The sequence below is a fragment of the Nannobrachium achirus genome, assembly GCF_963921795.1.
Source record: "Nannobrachium achirus genome assembly, chromosome: 7".
Lineage (NCBI taxonomy): Eukaryota > Metazoa > Chordata > Actinopteri > Myctophiformes > Myctophidae > Nannobrachium > Nannobrachium achirus.
Window position 1 is genome coordinate 36,257,815 of NC_137816.1, and position 22,783 is coordinate 36,280,597.

The 22,783-nt window shown below is 41.4% G+C and overlaps 1 protein-coding gene across 5 annotated transcripts; it reads left to right on the forward strand.

The window, feature by feature from the left end:
• Window positions 1-1,255: 1,255 nt before the first annotated feature.
• caprin1a (cell cycle associated protein 1a) lies at window positions 1,256-22,577 on the forward strand. Of its 5 annotated transcripts, XM_080729937.1 has the most exons (19): window positions 1,256-1,385; window positions 7,376-7,510; window positions 7,719-7,781; window positions 8,329-8,415; window positions 9,576-9,817; window positions 10,803-10,885; window positions 11,680-11,835; window positions 13,019-13,071; window positions 13,674-13,757; window positions 13,850-14,017; window positions 14,660-14,768; window positions 14,973-15,034; window positions 15,287-15,376; window positions 15,639-15,779; window positions 18,839-18,998; window positions 19,115-19,303; window positions 19,590-19,696; window positions 20,747-20,807; window positions 22,160-22,317. In XM_080729937.1, exons 2-19 carry the CDS (start codon window positions 7,376-7,378, stop codon window positions 22,177-22,179), a joined length of 2,010 nt encoding a protein of 669 aa, XP_080586063.1. In that variant the 5' UTR covers window positions 1,256-1,385; the 3' UTR covers window positions 22,180-22,317. The 5 variants fall into 5 exon arrangements, with proteins under 5 accessions (XP_080586063.1, XP_080586065.1, XP_080586062.1 ...); XM_080729939.1 differs by lacking the exon at window positions 19,590-19,696 and having other exon boundaries at window positions 22,160-22,577; XM_080729936.1 differs by lacking the exon at window positions 22,160-22,317 and having other exon boundaries at window positions 20,747-21,608.
• Window positions 22,578-22,783: the final 206 nt, after the last annotated feature.

A 22,783-nucleotide genomic window follows, 5' to 3' on the forward strand; every position in this document is an offset into this window, starting at 1 on the left:
TGCTTTCTTATTTGACCTAGTGCAGGAGTGGGCAACTTTGATGATGGTGAGGGCCACTATATTTCCACCTTCACTCCAGAGGGCCACATTTGTCATTCTAGTATTGCATACAAAAGAAGCAAAAATAGCAGATCTATAAGCTCAAAACGCATCGCGCAGCGATGCGTTTTGAGCTTGTAGATCGGCTATTTTTGCTTCTTTTGAATTGGAATCCTGAATTATTTTTTGTTATTTCTTAATTGGAATCCTGAAATGTAACATTTTGATTTAATTTCAAACACATTTAGTTATATGTTAACTTTATGAACCTAAATACAAATACATTGGACATACTACTATACTAGTCATTAAGCTACTAATATAGACTGACGTAATTAAAGCAGGTCATGTTTGGAATTGTAACAGCTGAAATCAATAATATATCAGTATTCTAATATTAACCTGTGGGCCGCATTAAGTGAAAGTGGGGGCCGCATGTGGCCCCCGGGCCGCCAGTTGCCCATGTATGGCCTAGTGTGTCAAAGTCTGAGCTTTAAAGGAATTATAATGAACTTTAAGACTATTAAAACATGTATATGTATATACATTATTAGCAGTCATTTCCCTTCATCAGTAACTATATTATTGTGCTGGGGTGTTCCTTGCAGAAAGACACATCCCGTCTGTATTTCTGTTCTGTTCCACTCTTTATGTTGACATTAAATGTCAACAGAAACAGTGGAGGGATGTTTTTGTCAGGGGAGCTCAGCCAGAGCTCTTAATTGCTCCCTTTGAACTTTAAAGGGGTTGTGCACTAAGGTAATTGATTGGGCAATAAAAATGTAAAATCCTCGTTAGTGATCTCTTAAATCAATGAAAGCATCAAAGACAACGACCTGTTTGATGCCTGTCATAGAGGGGAGGGGGGATGTTTTTGTGTACACACAAGCTTGCATATTTTTCCTTTAAGTAATAAGTATTATTATTGTTGTTGTTATTATTATACTATACAATGTGCTGAAAACATGTAACAGCACATTTTTCACAATTAACAAACACAACAGCACTAGTAATATAATTCAAAGCAGACAATGAAACTCAACAGCCAACTATTTATAAGTCAATAAAGGCCAAAACTGTCGTTGAAATTAAAAAAAGAAGAAAACAAAAAGAAGACAGAAATCGGATTTACGGTCAGGCTATTTTAAAACAACCACCGGGGTCCTTAGGCAGTTAACGTTAGCATTTAGCAGTTAGCTCTATGGTCAGATAGCTGGAGCTAGTCAGCTATTGGTCGACACGAGCATCTGTACGACTAAAATACCACTCGATTTACACGAAGCACATTGTACCTTAAACAACTCAGTCCAGTGAACAAAATCTCTTTGAGGACAAAGAGTACAAAGGTATGAGAACATTTCTATTAAGTAGAATGACGATTTCTGACTAAAAATGTATGTAATAGTCGTCGTAATGTCCAGTCATCTTCTCCCCGTGACGACCGGACAAAAACCAAAGTCGAACCTGTGTAAGTTTTGCCATGAATTCCGTTAACCGTCTAAATTAGGCAAAGTGATGTGGATTCGTTTTCTTTAGCTTGAAACCCCGGAGCCTTTGTGTCGTGGTTTCATCATAATAATAGTAATAATAATACCCTGGCAAAGCAGCATCAATACCTGCTTAGCTTGCAGGCTAGTTAGCCTGCTAACAATGCAACATGGGGGATCAGGGGATCAGAACAACAGGGGCACGTTACATTACCTGCTTCTGGACTGTAACAGGGATAGCGTTATCCTCCGCATGGACTAGAGCCGAGGTGACGTTACCCGTCTGTATCTCAGGACTGTCTGTAGCAGAAGTGACCGTTACCTGGCTGTCAGTATCTCTGCACTGCACTGTAGCAGACGTTACCGATCAGTATCTCTGGCCTGTTAACAGGGGCAATGATACCTTCTTCTGGACTTGGAGTTAAAGATCCATAAGGGTCCATTTGGTTACCAACTCTCCATCATTTCGCTGGGGACCACCTGGAACCCCCTCAAGGACTACTGGTTGAAAACCACTGCTGTAGAGCAGTGGTTCTCAACCTTTTCAGGCCGTGACCCCCACAATAATCATATTTGAACTGGGGACCCCCAACCCTGACAAGCACTTGGAATTGTAGGAGTTGGCATTACATTTAATTTGACTCGATCTATTCCACATATTTGAACTGGGGACCCCCAACCCTGACAAGCACTTGGGTCTGTTTACTGTTGAGTGAGAAAACAATGTTACCGGTAAGACGCCCTAAGGGCGAGAAGCGACCGCCAGGGCGGGCAGAAACATCAGACTTGTAAGAGGGGGCGGGGCTTCAACAATTACAGCTAAAGCCAGCCTAAAGGCCTCTCCATACTTCGACCGAAATGTTCGGAGAGTTGTGTTTTCCGATGTGCAAATTTCCGAACTCTCGTTCGGTCCAATGCTTTTCAGAAGTCCTGAGGGATATCATTTTATGGTAGAAAAGGACCTTTTGACCGAAAACGGCGGTTTCGGTCAAAGTATGGACAGGCCTTTACACCTAACAACTTTGATAAGATTTTTGACAGATTTGGAAAGATTTCTCAAAGACTACCCTCTCACACTAAGATTTGAAAAAGACTTTCCAAAAACTTTATAATGTTTTTTCAAAGATTTCAGTTGTTAGATGTGAGATGCCTCTAAAGATTTTGTAAAGACTGGTTCAAGATTCCCTTTTATTTGCTGAAATATGCCTATTAGGATATAGCCTTGTGTTCCTATATAAATTATAATATTATAAAGCATTAGGCTAACCATAAATGAAAATAGCCGATTTACAAGCTCAGTCACAGTGCGTCGCATCGCAGTATTGCTATATTGATACTTTTACTTGATTACTTTTTCCATCACTGCACATGCAGTGCAGACACACCGAGCTCCGCCTTCCTCCCTCAGCCCTCTCCTCTCTCAGTCTAGCCGGCTTGATCCTATCAACTTATTATCAACGTTGAATGTTTGGAATAATGGAAATGCGAAGGGCTGTCGTAGGCCTAGTAGCCGCACCAACAACGAACGACCAGGTTGGCAGCTCAGCAGCGTCTTGGGGAATGAATGGTTTAGCTTTTGGCTCGTTCTGTTTTGGTTGTAGGCTACGTCATTGTATTCATTCAGACTCAGCCCCGATTTGTGAAAATATTAAACGAGTTTTATATTCTCGTAACAGAATCTGGCTCTCAAGTTGGGGTAAAAATCGAGTCGGAAAACACTAACCCTACCTCACATTTAACGATTGAATCACGGGAGCGCGCCGCGACTTTATTTCGACTGAGAAATATTTTCAAAGTTGTTAGATGTAAGAGGGCCTTTACGGGGGCATCAACAAGTCCAGACACCAAGTTTCGAGACGGTACCATGCTGCGAACTGGAGTTATGGCTGTTTAAAGCCCAGCCAATAGCAGGAAAGATGGGGATGGGGCTTCAACAATTACAGCTCGTCCCTATTGGCCGGAAAAAGTGTTAACATTTAGCTAAACATTTGGGGACCCCCACAAATATTTTGGGGACCCCCTGCGGGTCCCGACCCACAGGTTGAGAACCACTGCTGTAGAGGGGAACAATTTTACTACTAATGGGGGTAACAACGTTACTACAACAGGGGTAACACTTTCTTCTAGGACTGTAAAAGGGGTTAATGTTGGTGTAACGGGGGTAATGGAGCACTATATCTCAGTTCTTTACTAGATTTGCTTTTTGTATCACAGTATGATCAATCAAACATCAGTTAGCCTTGACAACTGCCGACACTGGGCTTTGAAAATGAGAACAACATTTTTACCCAGGACGGTGCTGATTTGATTCGATATACATTCTGTCTGTGGATGTGATGGAAACAAAAGGGAGATGTTTGTTTGTCTCCTTAGGTATTAGGTAACACTGAATGTAGGAATATTTACAGATAGATATGGTTGGAAACACTGGTGTGGTGAAGCGCTGACCTGAAATCTCATTTTGTAATTGAAATAAGAAAATGCTTGTAGGATGTTAATATCAAACTTGGTCAATAGTTTGAGTTTACAAAAGAGATGTAGATGGTTCCCTGGACTTGGAAAATGTAGTAGTCTAACACACCTTTTCTGAATTGTACGGAGTATTTAGCTCAGTAGGATACGTACTGGCCCAGTACAGCTTTACAGTAGGTATGGATTTAAATTATTAAGCTGTCGTAAAGGTTAGAAGGCCAGAGACCTAACAATTCTGGAAAATGTTATCTCTCACTTTTTTTTAAATTGATATGCTTTTTCCAAAACCTTTTATTGATTAAAATCTAGTGGATGATGCCAATCAATTACTTTGCCCTCAATAAAGAGCTTAGCTTTGTCTTTACACTTAATCCTAACAATATAATGACTGAGGTACAAGGTTTGCCTCACTGATAAGGGTTTTGAAATGTTAGTGGGAAAGAACCAGATTTCTGTCATCTAAGAATAAAATAAGCAATACAGTATATTTTACTGCAGCATAATCATTACTATAAACAAGAAATAATAAAGGACCAAGATTGGATTTACAACTTTTAGAAGACCTTGCTCTCCATCCATAACAGAAAAAAAATCCTCATTTCCATCCATTTTCTTTTTCTTTTTTTTTTCTTCTTATCCCACGATTTTGTAACCCATTTTTTTCACCCAGTGCCAATTGCCTATTGTAATCCTGGGCTCTGCACTCCCTCTGCCACGCCTGGGGAGACAACGGACTGACCTCATGCTTCCTTCTATGCATGAGTAGTCCAAGTTGCTTCTTTTCACCTGACAGGGGGGATTTCCCCGGTTTGGACGTAGCGCGTCTGCGCGTGGAAGGAACACGTTATTCCAACTAGGGCCTAGGGGGAGGCATTATAGAGACCAGGATTACTGCATGTTTTTGTGAGGGTACCTACCCTAGGAAACATGGGGAGAACATGCAAACCCCACACAGAAAGGCCCTATTGCCAACCCCACCTAGGGTGTGGGCGCTGATGACGTGGAGGAGAGAACACGCCCACAGCGTTCCCCGGCGGGAATCAAACCCAGGACCTTCTAGGCGATGCGCAAACCACTGCGCCATGTGCCCCTTCATTTTCTAATACAGTGGAGATTTTGTCTCAGATCTTTAAGGGCAGACTTGCTACGTGATTTTTACGGGAGCCATGTATTATTATTTGAATTGGAGGATTATTTTAATAATTAACTTTATTTAATTTGTATAGCACCTTTTTAAGAGCGGTCACAAAGTGCTTAACAGAAGAAATCGCAAAACATGACATACACCAATGGGCATGACACAAGTTCTGCTTAGCAGAAAATAAAAACAATCCAATAAATAAATCGATAAACACAACAATAGATAATAAAACAGAAATAAATCATAACATCAAAAGCTACATTAAAGCAGCTTTGTAAAAGTGATAGGTGAGTTTTCAGAAGCCATTTAAATTGAGACACCGACTTGGCAAGCCTGATGTCCTGGGGCAAGGCATTCCAAAGTATCAGAGCTAAATTAGCAGGCCCAGTCTCCTTTTAGTTTTTATCTAAGCTCGCCAGTTGGCTTGGACGTGGCCTTGTATGCACCCTGGGCACGACCTGCGCTGTGAGTCGCCTAAACGGAAATGCTCGAATTTGGGGAAAGTGCTGAGGGAAGTTACGTTATGCGGTGCAAGTCTGTTTACATCCCCCCGTTGAAACAAACCTAAATAGATTGTTGCTCTTAATAGGTGTAATGTTGTCAGAATCCATGTTTTTGTTTGGATATTGGATATTGTTATTGCGAGCGCAACCAAAGGAGCGGGAGAAGTAGAACTGTTTTTCCCCCAGCGGGGAATATGTTTGCAGGAACACCGCACTGTAAAAACAAAACAAAAAAAAAAACACATTCTAGGCACTCTCTGCCTCATATCGCGCCCAGGCTTTTGAGTAAGCCTGGTTGTGTGAGGTTACCTTGTATGTAATTTACAGAATTTCTAAATTTATTCAAAACAAAATGGGCAGCCAGTGGAGGGAGGCCAAAATAGGTGTGACATGGTCGAACTTTCTGGAACCAGTTAAAAGGCGAGCTGCAGCAATTTGAACCAACTTATATATATGATGGTGTAAAAGAGCTCTGGTCTTCATATCTGAAAATAGGATGACCATTGCAGACTTTGAAGATTCTAGGAGCAACACCAGTTTCTAGGGAAGACCCAAAATGTAAGTTAGTGGGTCAATGATTGAGGATCTGACCTCTTTCACTAGAGCTGTGCTAATTTCATCATGTCCTGGTGCTGAATCTGCTGATCATTTAACATTGTCTAGAATATTTAGCACCTCTTTGGTGGCAGTACGTTCATTTTTGGTATTGGCTTAAGGTATTGGCTTTGTGAAATGGATGCACAGTGGACGTTTAAAAGAACTGAAATTGTAGAAGTGAGGAGTTTAACCAAGGCTGGGTAATTGGAAATCACTTAAGGGAAACAAACACCGGAGGCGGCACGGACAAAACATACTGTCAATTATTTAATCACTTTGTTAATCAAATCAGTTGACAAATAAAATTGCAATAAATTGCCAGTTTATTCTGCATTCAATGCGCTCTTCAATGCGCTGCTTGTTTTGTATTGTTTCATAGCTCAAAGCAACACAATATGATGGTATGATTACGTAAGGGATAAATAAGGGGTGGCTATCGGCCTGAAGGGATTTTTATTTCTCGATAATGTCCTCCGAGCCAGAGTCAGACGTTATCCCGCTTATTACACGGCTACTTAATAAATACATTAATAAATTGACCCAAGTAAAAACAAAGCGAAATATTTCCTTGCTTACATTAGTGAAAGTATTCCACAAGAGTTGCATTGGCCGTCCGTCGAGCACAACGTCGCCTCGGCGCAAACAAGGAAGTGTTGATCAATTATAATCCATATTTGGTTACTCCATTGTCTATTTCTCATTTCAAATGTTTTCAAAAACATTCTTGAGAGCAATTTTTAATTGTAAATGACACTGTTTACATGGCTGTTATCTTGGATAAAACATAACATTCATGCACATGCAGTGAAGCAGGTGCTCTGAGCCTTTGATTAGGCATCGTTCTGTTATAGAGTGGAGCGGTCTGTTTTTTTTACAGAAATAACACACCACTGTAATTACTCTCCTAATATAACCTGTTTGAGTGAGCCAAAGAGAGAAACAAATCTACTTGGGAAATCAGAGTGTGGGAAATAAACAAGAAACCCAGGTTCAGTTGCAAAGCCATGAGGTTTATAAATATGGATGTTTTCTTAAACACAAGCAATTGCAAAAGCAATTAATTTAGACCGCAACAGAGTGCAATTAATGTCAACTGTGGCATTATTTCTCTTCATTACATAATATCTTCTCTTTAGATGCCTTCAGCAATGGTTGGCAACAATGCTGCCCAGTCTGCTAGTCCAGAGTTGGGACCTGGGAATCATTCTGAGGCCATGAAGCAGATTCTGGGAGTGATGGACAAGAAGGTTCGCAACCTGGAGAAGAAAAAGGTAACCCTGTTCCTTGCTGACATTGGTGTTTCAATGTCTTTCATGTATGAACGCCATTCATACACATACTCTTTCTTTGTAAAGATTCAAATGTTTTTATGTGTGGTTCATGTTTTGGGTGATAATTTCAGTTCGATTTGTTATCCGGTCGAGCAATCAACTTATTGATTTTATTCTCCTGTCCAATGCTGAAATATTTCTCCTACAGGGTAAACTGGATGATTATCAAGCTAAGAAGAATAAAGGGGAGGCACTGAATCAGGATCAGCTGGTATGTATAAGACACTGTCTAGTGTCTTATTAATTTGGACATTACAGTAGTTCTAACCTTTTTATTATTTGCCTTTTATTTGTTGTAGCTACTATGTCCAATAATTCCCTTTTCAATTATTTCATTATGTAAAGAATATTTGCCTTTATTTTTACATTTATTTATGCTTCCAAGTTATTTACCTTTGAAATCCCATCTTACCTGGCTTTTGTAGTGTAGTTTAGTGAAAGGAACAATTAAATACTGTCATATTTTATTTTAGACTGTTGGCTCATTTCAACCCACAAATTATCAGCTGGTGCTTTTTTTCCCCTCACTGTCTTCATTACACCATACAATAACGTACGTGTGTGTGTGTGTGTGTGTGTGTGTGTGTGTGTGTGTGTGTGTGTGTGTGTGTGTGTGTGTGTGTGTGTGTGTGTGTGTGTGTGTGTGTGTGTGTGTGTGTGTGTGTGTGTGTGTGTGTGTGTGTGTGTGTGTGTGTGTGTGTGTGTGTGTGTTCCCTTCTTCTTAATTAACACTACATTTTTTTCTCTCCCTTTAAAAGGAGGCTTTAGCAAGGTCCCAGGAAGTGGTCCACAACCTCGATTTTGCTCGTGAATTGCAGAAATGCTTCCTGGCTTTGGGCCAAGACGTGAGTCCCTGCATTATGCTTGTCCCTTTAGCTTACTTATCCGATGAGATATACTGTAGTTGTTGTTTTGAATATCATTCATCCACATGTTTCAAAGGCTGTCGACCCCATAACTGCCTCTGAGAACACCAATCTTGTTTGTTTTTTAAATCTGGGTCAGTCGCCATTTGATTTCACTGTTAGAAATCCTGATCGAGATCAAACTATACACTATTGTGATACTCATACATATTCCCCATACTTTAAAGGACAACTCCGCCCTAAATCACTTCTAGGCTCATTTTCCTACTTATATTGATCCAAAAAGACTGTCCATGGGGTCTATTAGGCAGAAATGCCCCTGTTGTCCAGCAGCTCTCATAGCATACACATCAAACACATCAATGTCATCGTTGTCCCACACAAGCCATCACACTCTGCTAAACAGATGATATTCTCTTATGTATTTTGCCAAGTCCCGGAAAAGATGCCCTGTGATTGGCCAGTACAGTCACTTTGATTGGCACCTGTGCTGAATGCTCAGCCCAAAACATGATTTATGAGAGTGTGATGGCTTGTGTGGGACAACCAAGATATGGATGTGTTTGTAATGACAACTAATAACACATTCATGAAAAAGAAAATCACCTTTGAACACAACAAATAGTGTAAAAGTGATAGGCTTATAGGCTCCACTCTATGCTATGAGAGCTGCTGGGTTCTGCTGGGGAAACTGGACAACAGGAGCATTTGTGCCTAATGGACCCCATGGACAGTCATTTTGGATCAATATAAGTAGGAAAATGAGCCTAGAAGTGATTTAGGGCGGAGTTGTCCTTTAATATTTATATGGATACATGTTTTCAGTTGTTGCTATACCTAAATAAACGTTAACAGTAATTGGGACAGTAGTTAGTAGTATGGATGGATTAAGAAGACTACATTCTCATACAACAGAAAATTGTGGCTTGTATAATGGGTCGTAAATACAATATACTCCAGTCCAGAGGTGTTGGTCAATGTTCATGGTACTCAATAGTCAATATGGCAGTATATGGGTGATACATAATTCTGTTCTTATAAAGTCACTTATGTTAAATGCCTAATTAACAATTGTATGGAATAATGTACTCTGGAAGATATTTTTGTGAGCACTCTTTTCTGACTTCCTGTGTGTACAGATCCAAAAGGCAGCGAAGAAGACTGCAAGACGGGAGCAGCTGCAACGGGAGGAGATGGACCAGCGGAGGCTGAAGAGTGTTCTGGAGTTGCAGTTCTTGTTGGACCGGTTAGGAGACGACAGCGTCAGACAGGACCTCAAACAGCCTGATGCCAGTGGTTCCCCCTTGCTCACTGACGCAGATCTCACATCGCTTGATGAGTTCTACAAGCTGGTGGGACCAGAGAGAGACTATGAAGTCAGGTATAAAAGAAATGCTTTGTATTTTTGGTGGTTAAGATAAAGAGGGAAGTTGGTGCTGAATGTATTATGTTATAGCAATTTATTTCTCACCCAATTTGCCATTGTCAATTTCCCTCCATCTGTGTATACTGTACAGTATGTCTGTATATACACAGATGTTACTGCCAATCTTGGGGAGTATGTTGACAATGCAACATGTTTGCAAAGGCACAGACATCCAAATGATAAAATACAGTTTCATGTGACTGAAAATTATAATAATAATAATAATCTGCACACTTCCAAGGGTGATGCGCAGCATGGGCAGAAATATGATTATCCCCCGCAAAATATAATTTACAATCCAGACTGGTAACTCTTTGCTAAAATACATTTCATCTAGTCGGTGCTGATCAAACGGTATGATTGGCCAAATATAATTACAGCCATGATGTTTGTTACTACTGGGTGACATTATACTGCAGGGTAATATCAACACTCAAATCGAATCCAAGTTAAGTCCTGGAAAGTTGGCAAGCATCTCATGTTAATAAAAAAAAAAGAGGGGGGGGAAAAAAGAAACTAACAATGATGTCACTGCATGTCTCTGAACTGTCCACAGCCCTCCTCCTGAGACAAACCGAGTAGATTTTTATGTTTTACTATATTCTAATGAGATTAGTGAGGACCAATTACAGTATATGAAGATGGGTTGAAAATGCGTGAAGTCGTTTTTCAGTTCACAACTCTAAAGCACATGCTTGAGAGGCAATGGCTTATGGCTGCATCCAGTATTGATACTGATTTGTGAGAGAATAATCATTGCACCATTATAGCAACTAAATGACTTACGTTAGTTGGTCATTTAATAAACAAATGTCAAATTGCACGTTGGTAATTTAATATACAAATGTCAAATTGCACGTTGGTAATTTATACAAATGTCAAATTGCCAAAGGAGTATTTATTTGCACAATGGCCATAGACCTTCTTGTTTGACTTGCAGGTTGACTGAGCAGTATGACGGAGCATCACTACACCTGTGGGAGCTGCTAGAGGGCCGAGATAAGGCTGTGGCAGGAACCACGTGTAAGTTGTCTCACATGTTTATTTTAGGGTTACCATTCCATAATGTATTGGAAATGTCTAGCATTGTTCATATGCAACATACTTTATTATGGTGTGACAATATAATCCATCTGTCAGCAGCGGGAGCATTTGTCATTAACCTGTCTCATCTCTTCTATTTATTACCTGCATATATCCAGTGCTAAAAGCATTTAATAAAAAAAAGTTCCATCAAATAATGAAAAATGTATAATTTTACAAATAACTAATAACTGCTTATAAAATAAGCGTCAAAAAGATACATTCGTACTGATTTACTTTACAGCTAGTAATCGTTTTAGTACGTTTTATGTCCATCGGTAAATAATTACTGTACTCTAGTTATCTCTTGGTCAGGAATTTAATAGTGCTTACTGGTTGGTACTTTAAACAGTTGTTAATAGACAGGAGTAAAGGTGGTTGCACACTGCTGCGTTTTTCGTTGCGAAATGCGTTTTTCAGGGCAAGGAGAAAGAGAGAGATAGAGAGAGCAAGGGACCGAGTGGTGCGCGAAACGGGCGGCAGTGTGCAAACGTGACTGACATAACGTGAGGTTGATTTTTTTTATTCACGTGCTCCGAAATTCACTCCGATATTCGGCCCGAAAAACGCAGCAGTGTGCAACCACCTTTAGTCATGATTTGGCTTTTTTTTCCCTCAATGCAACAAACTACAAATAAGCAAAGCCAAATCTGCTGGTTGGTTGGTTTTTATTATATCTCATTTTCCGTTACGCTGCAGCTTCTGTTAATTCCCAAATTCTCTTGGTTTTCCAGACAAAGCACTAAAGGACACTCTGGACAAGGTGCTGCTGAGTGGCTACTTTGACCGAGCACAAACGCATCAGAATGGAGTGTGTGAAGAGAAGGAGGAAGAGGAGGAGGAAGCAGTGGTGGTTGAATCCAAGCCTGTGGAGCAGCCGTCAGAACCTGGTAGCTACAGTCACACAACACAGGGATCTTCAACGTTTTCAGGCCAAGGACCCCTTAGCTGAGAGAGAGATGAAGCAGGGACCCCCTCTACATGTTGTATAACATTGTGTTGCAGATTTCCATCGATTTCATAGATGGATTCGTAGACTTGTTTGACAGCACTCTCGTCAGTCTATGTTGGATTCATTTTAATGCGTTGTTTCAGACATTTAACCACTTAAGTTGTCGATACTTTGTATCACTCTGTACTTGGTCTGCTCTTTTTTTTTTTTACCTCTACAACAAACATATTTGCCGATCTACAAGCTCTCAACGCCTCACTGCGAGGCGTTGAGAGCTTGTAGATCTGCTATTTTCGGCCAAAGTTCTCCTCAGAATAGGGATGCGAGGGTTCAAGTCGTTCATTTAAAAGAATGATCCTATCACACAAAGATTTGGCGACCCCCCCTGTAGTAACTCTGAGTAGGGGGTCCCGGACCCCCTGTTGAAGACCCCTGCGGCCTAACACACATGGATGTAGAGCAGTGCTTCTCAAACATTGTCATGTCAAAGACCCCCACATTGAAATGTATTTGGCTGCGGACCCCCATCAGGGACGCCCAAGATTTTGTTTAAATGGTTTAAGAACTGTGAGCTAGTAGATTATCTATTTAAAAATAGGCAATGTGAATAGATTTCAAGTGGTTAAATTGACCTTTGTGCTATATAACTAGACCAGGTCAACCGGTTGTGCCAGACCCCGGTTCTGCCAACCCTCTGGGCCTATAAATTTATAGGCTGTCTGTCCCTTTATAGGCTGTCTGTCCCTCCCTCATGTCATCATCATTTGTGACATCATTGTGACCAACAGACAAATTGTGACCGACAGACAAAGCAAAAGGCTTTGTCTGTCGGTCTGTCCCTCCCTCATGTCATTGTGATGACATGAAGGCTTTGTCTGTCGGTCTATCCCTCCCTCATGTCATCATCATGTCATCATCATGACCATCTATGGAGAAAAACAGGACAGACCGACATTTGCTTATGTAGGCCTACCCATTTCATGGGTCTGGCAATAACTAATTTAGCTGGGAGCCCCCTCAAGGACCACTGGGGGTCCCCAGACCCCACTTCTTAGACCATAGTTTTCAGATATTGAAGATGAGACGGACGTGTTTGTGATGGTTTTGGTTTGTTTTTTCAGAAGGAGCGGCTACTGAAGAATATACAGAGACTGTTCAAGTGGAATCCACAGAGGTGAGGTTTCCATGGCAACTGATGGTGTTCTAAAAGTATATGTAAAATAGAATGTGTTCGGATCAGTTGACATGGTGTCAGCAGTCACTTTAGGGTGCTAAGCCAGGACACTGGTTTCAATGTTCAGTTGAGTTTGTGAAGCAACTGCAAGGCAGGCAGTATCAGGCTTTCTTGGGACTGTTGCTATAGCAGTGGACAGCTGAGGGTGTGAGTGGTCAACTGGTCTTAGGCTGACTGTCTAAATTACTGATAGATCTGGATTATGGTGGTTTTACTGTTGTTTTTTTAACATACCATATTTATTTGTATAAATCTTTGTGTAGGAATATCACTTCAAACACTAGCCATGTTTTGAATAGAGAATACGGTACAAATGTTGCTACCTTCAAAAAGGAGATATAATGTTCCCAAATTCAATAAGGTCAGACTACAGTCGTTGAGTTTGAGGCTAAATTTAGAACCTGGCCAAGGTCCAGTAGAATAATGAAGGACATCACTGAGTTTGTCTGTTGTATGTTTTTATGCATATTTAATTCATTTGTTATAGTGTAAACTGATACAATTTACGTAATATTTGTGATCTTGTTCTTCTGCTTTTGCAGTTCGTAAACAGACAGTTCATTCCAGAAACGTCGTACAGCGGCACAGACAAAGACCAAGTGGAGGAGTGGTCAGTGGAGGCCCAGGTATGCACTTTATTTACTGTTGGATATCTATATCAGTCAGGGTTTAAGTATCCCTTCTGTACCTGCCATTTACTGCTGTGTGTTGGGTACAGATGGTGAATTCCCTACAGCACCAGCCCCCTGCCACATTGGTCCAAGAACCACCCCACACTGTGAACCAAGCCTCCCCTGGCCAGACCACAGGTGCAGACCCAGTGGTCAGAAAGCAGGCGGTGCAGGACCTCATGGCCCAGATGCAGGGGACCTATAACTTTATGCAGGTGAAAATACCTATTCACAAGAAGGGCCTGTCACAATCATTACACTAATCTAAATTCTTTAAGATAATCACAATTAGCCAGTAGCTATGCCCCTCCCAAAAAGCCTTTGTCCAATGCTAGCTTAGAATAACTTCCTGCTTGCCAAGGTTTGCCTTGGCAAGCTGCCGGTTGCTAAGCTAGCATTGGACAAAAGCTTTTAGGGGAGGGGCATAGCTACTGGCTAATTATTTCGCATAATCGTTTCCGTTCATAGGTACAAGGGTGAGTTGTGAGCTTGTAGGTCTATTTCCGCCATTTTATACAATTATTTAATGTGTGGTCTGTTGGGTACCAGTCATTGACATTTCTTTGTATATTTATGTTTTTGCAATTGTTTTTTTTTTTACGAAGCATAAAAGCCAAACGGAAAGGTAATTTATATTTGTTCCAATGCAAAGCCAAATAAACAATTAACACGTTAATCGCAATTATTTACATGACAATCGTCTAATTAAGAAACTAATATGTCATGATCATGCTGCTGTACATTAAACTTTTGTATGGTTACACAAGGCACATAAGGTATATAGTACCACTTGACTTTCTCTACTTGGACACAGCTGACCTATGACCTAACCTGAAATCTTTTCTTTGCTACTTCAGGACTCCATGTTGGAGTTTGATGGACCAGCCCTGGATCCAGCCATTGTGTCTGCCCAACCCATGAAACCTGGCCAGACAGTGGACCTACAGCAGCTGGGTTGTGTTCCAGGTCTTTAACCTTTTTTTAATTTTAATTTTTTTCCTTTACTCTGCATTCTTCGTCGGCTTGGAATAATACTGTACATCTGTCGGTCCATAAACAAAGCTTAGTATTATTGCTCTGAAGTGTCATTTAGAAGAAAAGCGATTGGGTAATATAGCTTTTAAATGTGTGACTTTGCAACTTACTGTCAATGTATTTCCTCCTGAACAGCCCACTCAGAGCCTCGACTACCCCAAACAAACACAGTTTCTGGAACGCAAGAATCATCCCAAGTAAGTACGATGGAAGCAATGAGAGAGAGTTCTGTAAAATATTATGGAAGACCATTACAGTAATCTAACCTAAAATATAACAGCAGATGAGTACATCTTGAATGAGGCCCAGTTGTGTATTAGTATGTTTTTCTTTGCCATCTCTTGGCCCATAAAGTAGACTTAAAACAATAAATAAAATACAGAGTGTCTGGGTTTCTTCTACCTTGCTTAGTTTTCCCCCTCAAAACGTACCTTTTTTTCCCCTCACAGGCCTCCATGGCATCATCGTCACCCCTCCTCTACCAACCCTCTAACACAACAGAGCCCTGCTCGCAGACAGAGCCCAGCAATCCCACCCAGGTAAACCCATTGCTTTACCTCACTGGTCATTGGTTGTCTGTGTAGGCATACAGTATGCCTATGGATACAGAACTTTCAAAATGAGAGGTAGATGTTAGTCAACAGGCACTCATCAGAGCTGTCCTTAAGTGTGTCTGAATGCTGTTGGTGTTTACCATGTCTGTTTCCCCTCACCATCTCCTCAATCCTTCTTTCCTTCCTTCCTTACTACCTTCCGTCCGTCCGTCCTTCCTTCCACCCTCCCTCCCTCGTCCCTCACCAGGCTTCGATGTCCCTGTCTTCTGAGCAGCCCCCTGCCCCGTCCTCCCTGCCCCCTGCCTTCCCACCTGTCTCCAAACCGCCCCACAGTGGAGGCATCAATGTGAACGCAGCACCATTCCAGTCCATGCAAGCGGTAGGCTTTGTAAATGGATTTAACAATACAACACTTACAACCAGCCCGCTTCCATGTTGATTCTAACATGGTATGGTTATCAATTTAAATTCCTATGTAACATTGAACACACTTTGAACACTTTACACGAAGAGCAACAGACAATTAGGCAGTTACTTCCCCCAGTAGGCCACTGCGTCTTTCACTTTTCATCTCCTCCTCTCCACTGAATGCCCCTCTTTTCTTTCTCTCATGACTATAAAGGTTCAGAATCAACTGCATGGGAATTTGTAGTTTTATGGCAAAAATGAATTCCAAAGATTGTCATTATCTACTCGCCCTCATATTAATTCAAAAGAGCTTATTTTTCCACAAAACAATTGTTTGCTAGCACTGCTCTGTAGCAACTTTCTCAAACAAGGAAGCCCCAATATCCTTCTGTTGGTACTTGCTCTTGTTTTGGACACCTGAGCATGTGTCCTGTAACTTTGTTGAGCTTGTGTATGCTCCAAGCAGCAACACTGCCCCCATGGGAAAGAGGCCACATTTGTCCCTTCAGCATAAGGCCCGGCAGGACAAGTGGAAGCTGGTGTTCCGTTAGGTAGGGTGGCAGCATTAATTGATGTCAGTCCTGGTACCATTTCCAAACTGGACCAAGTTCCATGAGACTGGTCAAAGGGAAACAACACTCAAAGAAGACCGGTTCCTCACCCTTGCTTCATAGGTATAGATTTAGTAACCTCTGCCCAGAGTCATGTTTTTCTATGTATTTTTGTGTCAATTACGATGTGCTTTCTTATTTTCTATTAATGTACTGATTTATGTTCTATAAGAAGCCATGTGGGTTATTTCATGTTCATATTATGACCGGTGTGCATATTGCATATTGTTGTTGTGATTGGAAAACCCTGCCCAAGACTCCACCAGGGCTACCTCTGCTGGAGTGAAACCTGTAGTTTCCTGCCACCCAGCTGCTGTAGGTCCACTATCTGCCCACGATTTCAAAACGTAACTCTGAAAGCCACATGTCCCATGTATCGTTTGTCTTTGAAAAAGGATGCCATCATTGTCTTTAATGTGCGATTGACATGTTCTGTCAAATTTGTCAGTGAGCCAACTGTAGTCAGTGTATGGTGAAATCCAGAGAATGAGATTCCAAAGCTAAAGGCAGTCCAGGTTATGGGTTCAGTGGTAGGTGGAAGGGGGTTGAGTTACATAACAGCATTACAGCACAGCTTTCTCCTAAAATACAGAATTCACGACCCTCGATGTACTCTTCATCAAAAACCATCTCGGTTTTGTTGTCGTCTGCCCTGTACGCACACGCACATGGTGCTCTTCTATCTCCTCCTGGTCAGGGCCGAGGAGGACAACCCTCACATTTGTGACTGGGTCCCAGCTCTTGTGGCCCTGCTGTTCTTCAGTATTGTTTCCTTTGCTACGCTCACAGGACCATGATCTTTCGAATGCGCAGACATTACATCTTTTAGGTTGGTGCACTTCCACCAGATTCCTCGAGTTTCCTCATCCGTGTGCATGTGTCTGTGGCACCAGCGTGCACTAAGAGGGCCTCGGACAGCTGCAGCTCGTCTCCTTCCAACATCTTTCTTTAGGCATTGATGTCCAGGGCCAGCTTGACATCCAGCAGGTTGAGCATCTTGCTCTGCGTTGTTTGCATCTCCAGCTCTTCTGACCGAGCCTGGCTCACCTATCATGCTAGTCTGATTGGCACTCAGAACGTTTGTGGAATCTGGAGAGGGTGACTCTGGCAGGCCAGGGTGAATGTGTACAGAGAGAGACATCTATAGGAGCAAGAGGATTCTTTCCCAAGTCTTGCTATTCATTTCAGATTAGATTTCCCACTGGATGGATGGAGATGACTTAATGTGGATTATGAGTATTTCTATTGAGGACGGACTGTGTGGAAGAGAAGACATGACTGCATAGACTGATCAGAGACTGGAGTTTGAGTTGGCATGCTTTCTTTTAGACTTGAATGATTTGGGAGTTTTACATGTCTTAGAGAGCTTTAATTTAATTTGCTGTAAACTTTGGAGGACTTTTTTGTTATTTTATTGTGTGTGGTTAAGAAAATATTTGATTTGAAGCTATTTGTTTTTGCTGTTTATTAAAAGTATTTATTTGCTAATTATTTTATTGATTATTCTGAGCTGACCTTCCCACCTCCCTTATATTGCTGTAATTGGTGTTCTGAATAAGTTTGTAGCAACCGTTATAATTTACAGGCAAGATTTGCACAATGGTACCAAATGGATGTCTAAGTTGCAGGACCCAGGGTGGATTGATAATACAAGCCCAGGCTTGTGGATCTTCTATGTTCGGTTCTTGCTGGTTGTGGTGGGCCGTTCTGGGCCAAGATGCCTGGACCAAATTTGTCCCAGTCACACCAAAAAATGCGTAGTGTGCATAACGGAACACCAGCTTCTACTTGCCCTATTGTCTTATCCTGAAGGGACAAACGTGGCATCTTTCCATGGGGCAGTGTTGCTGCTTGGAGAATACACAAACTTGACAAAGTTACAGAACCCATGCTCAGGTGCCAGTCATAGTGGAGTCCCTGCTTCATCTCTCCTCGGCCTGAAAAACATTGAAGACTTGTGCTTTAACCACTTAAGCCCTATGTACTTTAACTACTTTGTCGTATCGTATGACAAATGGTGAAAATAGCCAATCTGACAAGCTCACAATCTGTCACATCACAAGCTTGTAATGTAGATAGACTTCTTAAAAGAAAATGTCACCTACAGTATAATGACATGCCCACAATAGGGTGCCAAGGTTAAAGTGGTTAAAAGACGAGGTCAAAATCGGCCCTGTTGTTTTGGAGAAAGCTCCTACAGAGCTGTGCCGGCAAACTGTCAGATGTTTTACAAAGAAACTTTACCTGTGATTCAACTGGCATGAGGACGAGCAGATGATGACATGACTTGATGGGTAAAATCTTCTGTTAAAAGAGATTTAATGTTTGATCTTCTAGATGGAATTGTAAAGGAAATTAATGTGCATGTATGTTACTACATGAGCAGTTGACATTTCAATACTTTTTTTTTCTCTCTGTCTTCCCATAGGTATTTAACTTGAATGCTCCTGTGCCTCCAAACACGGATGGTCAAGCAGATTCTCTTAAGCAGACGGGTCAATTCCCTAGTGGATATGGTCCAGGATTTAGCAGCCAAGCAGAGCATGTTGTAGACCAGTCTGACATCCCACAAGAGGCATTGCAGTCAGGTGAGGGAGAGTTGTCTCGATTGCTGATAGTTTTTAGAATAGATTGCTTTTTAAAATAACTGCTGCTTTTGGATTAGCATAATTAAATAGAGATTTTTCTGTTTGCTCTTACTCAGTTGTTGGGGGGTTCCAAACCCAAGACCAGGTCATGACCCCGGCAGCTGGGCACCAGCAGTCATCACAAGGTCCAGGGTTTAACCGTTCGGGCCAGTCCTTCTATAACAGCAGGGCCATACCCAGGGGTGGACCACGGAATGCCCGTGGCATGATGAATGGCTACCGTGGATCCTCAAACGGTTTCAGAGGTAGGAGCCTCATTTGACATTTCCTATGAGGTACTGTACACAAAACGCAGCAGTGTGCAAAGGACCTTGACGCCTGATTTATAATTGGTTGCATGCCAGGGTTGTGCAATGAAAATAGCCGATGTACAAGTTCACAATGGGTCGCACTGCAGCACGTGGTGAGCTTGTAGCGCTGCTTTTTCAGTGTGCGACACCAATGCACAACATTGTACATAGAAACATTTTATACAGTATTTAGAAGATGGCAGAATGGTATGAGTCAACAGATTTTGTATTTTGTCTGCAGGGGCATATGATGGCTATCGCGCTCCTTTCTCAAACACTCCAAACAGTGGTTATGGGCAAACTCAGTTTAACACGCCCCGCGACTATTCAAATAGCACCTACCAGCGGGTAAGGATTCCTTTATCACTTCTTTAAACATATCTTTAGTTTCGACGCACTGTACCATCTCTGATTGATTACCTGCCAACATTAGACTGACTTCGTGTTCACTTACTGTAGTTGCGACCGTCAGGTCACAGTTACTATCAAAACCTCCACCGGCTGTACGCCTGTACGTCTGTATGTCCGTCACGTCACGTCACACTTTTGCCCTACTCATATCTCCGCCACCGTTGCCCCTATCCATGCCAAACTTTGCACACACACTCCTTGGCTGCCAAACCACAACCTCATTTCTCACATGGCTCTCTTCTAGCGCCACCATGAGGCCAATTCTAGCAAAACACATTTTTCGACACTGCTCCTACACATTTTGCCCTAAAATCAAGCAAATCGGTACACAGTATGTATACACTCATGTCATAAACATGGATCTGTCCCATATAGCGCCACCATCAGGCCGATCTTTTTCAAACACATTTTTGGACACTGCTCCTACAGATTTTGCTCTAAAATCACCCAAAGCGGTACACAGTATGTCTACAGTCATGTCATCAACATGGATGTGTCCCATTTAGCGCCACCATCAGGCTAATTTTTACATGCGGCCTCACGGTCGCTTATCTCCCGATTAGGGAGTCTTACTGGTATTCACTGACTTGGTATTAATATTATGACCCTGGCTGCATATCAGTGGGACGTGTAACACCCATGAGCAATTGGCATGCTCACTTTTACCGTAGTCTGGGTTACTGCAATAACCAAAAATCCCTACTGCCCCAGCCCTAATGGGCATGCTCACTTTTACCATAGTCTGGGCTGAGTTGTCCAAAATTAAGTTTATTTTCCAGGAGAAATTACAATTCAGAAGCACAGCAGGAGAGAAGGTAAAAATTCACAAGTCTCCTGCTATATTCAAATATGTTGGCAGGTATGTCTTATTCTTGTGCCCTGTACCATGTTGTCATCAGTTGACCTTCTCAGGTGTCATCTTCAAAAGGCTGTATAAATAATTTATCTTGAGGTCATTTCTAAATGTCCTGTTCTGTTTTCCTAAAGGAGGGCTATCAGCAAGGCTACAAACGGGGAGCTGCCCAGGGACCTCGAGGTGTTTCCCGAGGTAATGCTCAAGCGATGAGATCCTAAAAGATCTTAAAGACTGTCGAGTTCAGCCATGTTGAACATTCAGAATTTATGAATGTGTTCGCCCATGAGTACACTTTTATAACAAGTTTTTGTTTCCCATTGGTCAAATTTGTTTTTTATTTTTCATTTATTTTTGGGCCTCCTTATCAGAGTCAGCCTGCTTTGGTATGTCTAGATATTCGTACATGTTTTAACACGCACTGCAGAACTTGACATCCACTTAGATTTATCAGCAAGTCTGTGTGTTTAAAACAAATAGATATTCCTGTAAACTTGAAAGATTTCATTAATTTATTTTTTGTACAAAATAAATGCAAAAAATACCCTGCCACTGTCGGTCCAATCCCATGAAATCTTACACGTTATCTTTCACAATCCCATGACGTCTCCCTCTTCTTTCTTTTTCTTTTTTTTAATGCTTTTTGTTTTCATAGCAGCTCTTAATATTTTTATTTTTTCACTCGCCCCCTCCTAGCACCATCACCTTTGTAAGCTGATGTTATCAGTTGAGAGACTGTTTCAATAAAGATGTGTTATATTACCTACTGTCTGCTGCTAGTTTTCTTTTTGTTTGGTCCTGGGTTGCGTCCTGTTATTTGGCTGCCTTTGGGGCTTGTCTGTTCTTTGGGGCTGAAGTGGGTTGGTTCAGTTGGAGGATTTTGTTGGTCATCAGTCCTGGATGCCTTTTCCCTCCTTACTTGCTGATCCTTGCATTCCAGTAAGAGTGCTGTCTTCTGTCATTGGGCCATATATACTGTATAATACAGATTTAATGATAATGGTTTATGTGACAAGCATTAAAAAAAAAAGAAAAAAACTATATTGTCAAAGCCTATGGAAGTGAGCATGTGAGGTAAGTGTGGATGGACTCCATTTGGCAAAAGACACCATTCTGCAATCTGCATGTTAAGCCGATATTGCTGTTCTTGATGAAAATATAAGGCAATAGTTATTTTTCCTTTTTTTTTATCCTGGCCAATGAATTCTGTTTTGGGTGTATTTAATTTTACCTCAAAATCAACTGATATTTAACATTACCACCATTGTCTCGCGTAGCCAGACTATCAGATCTCTGCCAGTCTGCCTACCGATAACGTCTTGTGACATCTAAATTCAATATGGTGGCTAAAACATGGTAGAAACCATTTGGATATCAAAAACTAAAAGTGCATTAGAGAACAAATTCAAAGTCTTGGGTGGCACTTTATATTGGAAAGGGGTTATGTTTATTGGTTTTTACAAAGCAATTGTCGTAGGTTTGGACTTTGGCTAAAAGAAGGCTACACCTAAGTTCTTATTTTGTTTGTGTGTACTTGCCGGTTGCAGGCAAAGCTGTACTGTGTTAAAACCCAGCCAAGGAATGAGCCATATGGCTATGCAGCAATTTCAGCAAACCACCTAACCCTGGATACAACTCATTTCTTCCACCTTCCAGCTGTATCTAGCCAGACTCCAGTCACTTACTGTACTGACCTACTGGGACCCTGAAGCAACACTGTTTTCCTATCTTTGCCATAACCTGTTTTCTCACAAGTGGAATTGCTTTTGTGTTGTCTCAACATCTGATCATGCTAGAGTTTGTGTGCCTTTGCTGTTGGGCTATGTACAGTCGTACACAGTATGTGCCTCTAACTGACAGTACCTGACAGTTACCTACAGTAATATACATTTAGTGGCTTGCACAGATAGATGAAGTATGAAGACGGTAAAATATAGAATGCTATGTATTTTGCTATGGCATGGAATCCAGCCAAACTGAGTCGGCATGCTTGACTTGGTATACAGTAAATACATAACTTGATATAATAAACTGAGTCCAAATGAAATGCATTTCAACTGTTCACTTTGTGACTAGTTATGATGTAGCTTTGTCATTCAAATGATAACTAATTAAAACATCACCTTGAGTGATTTAACGGGTGAATGATAACTTATCTTTAAACATATAGA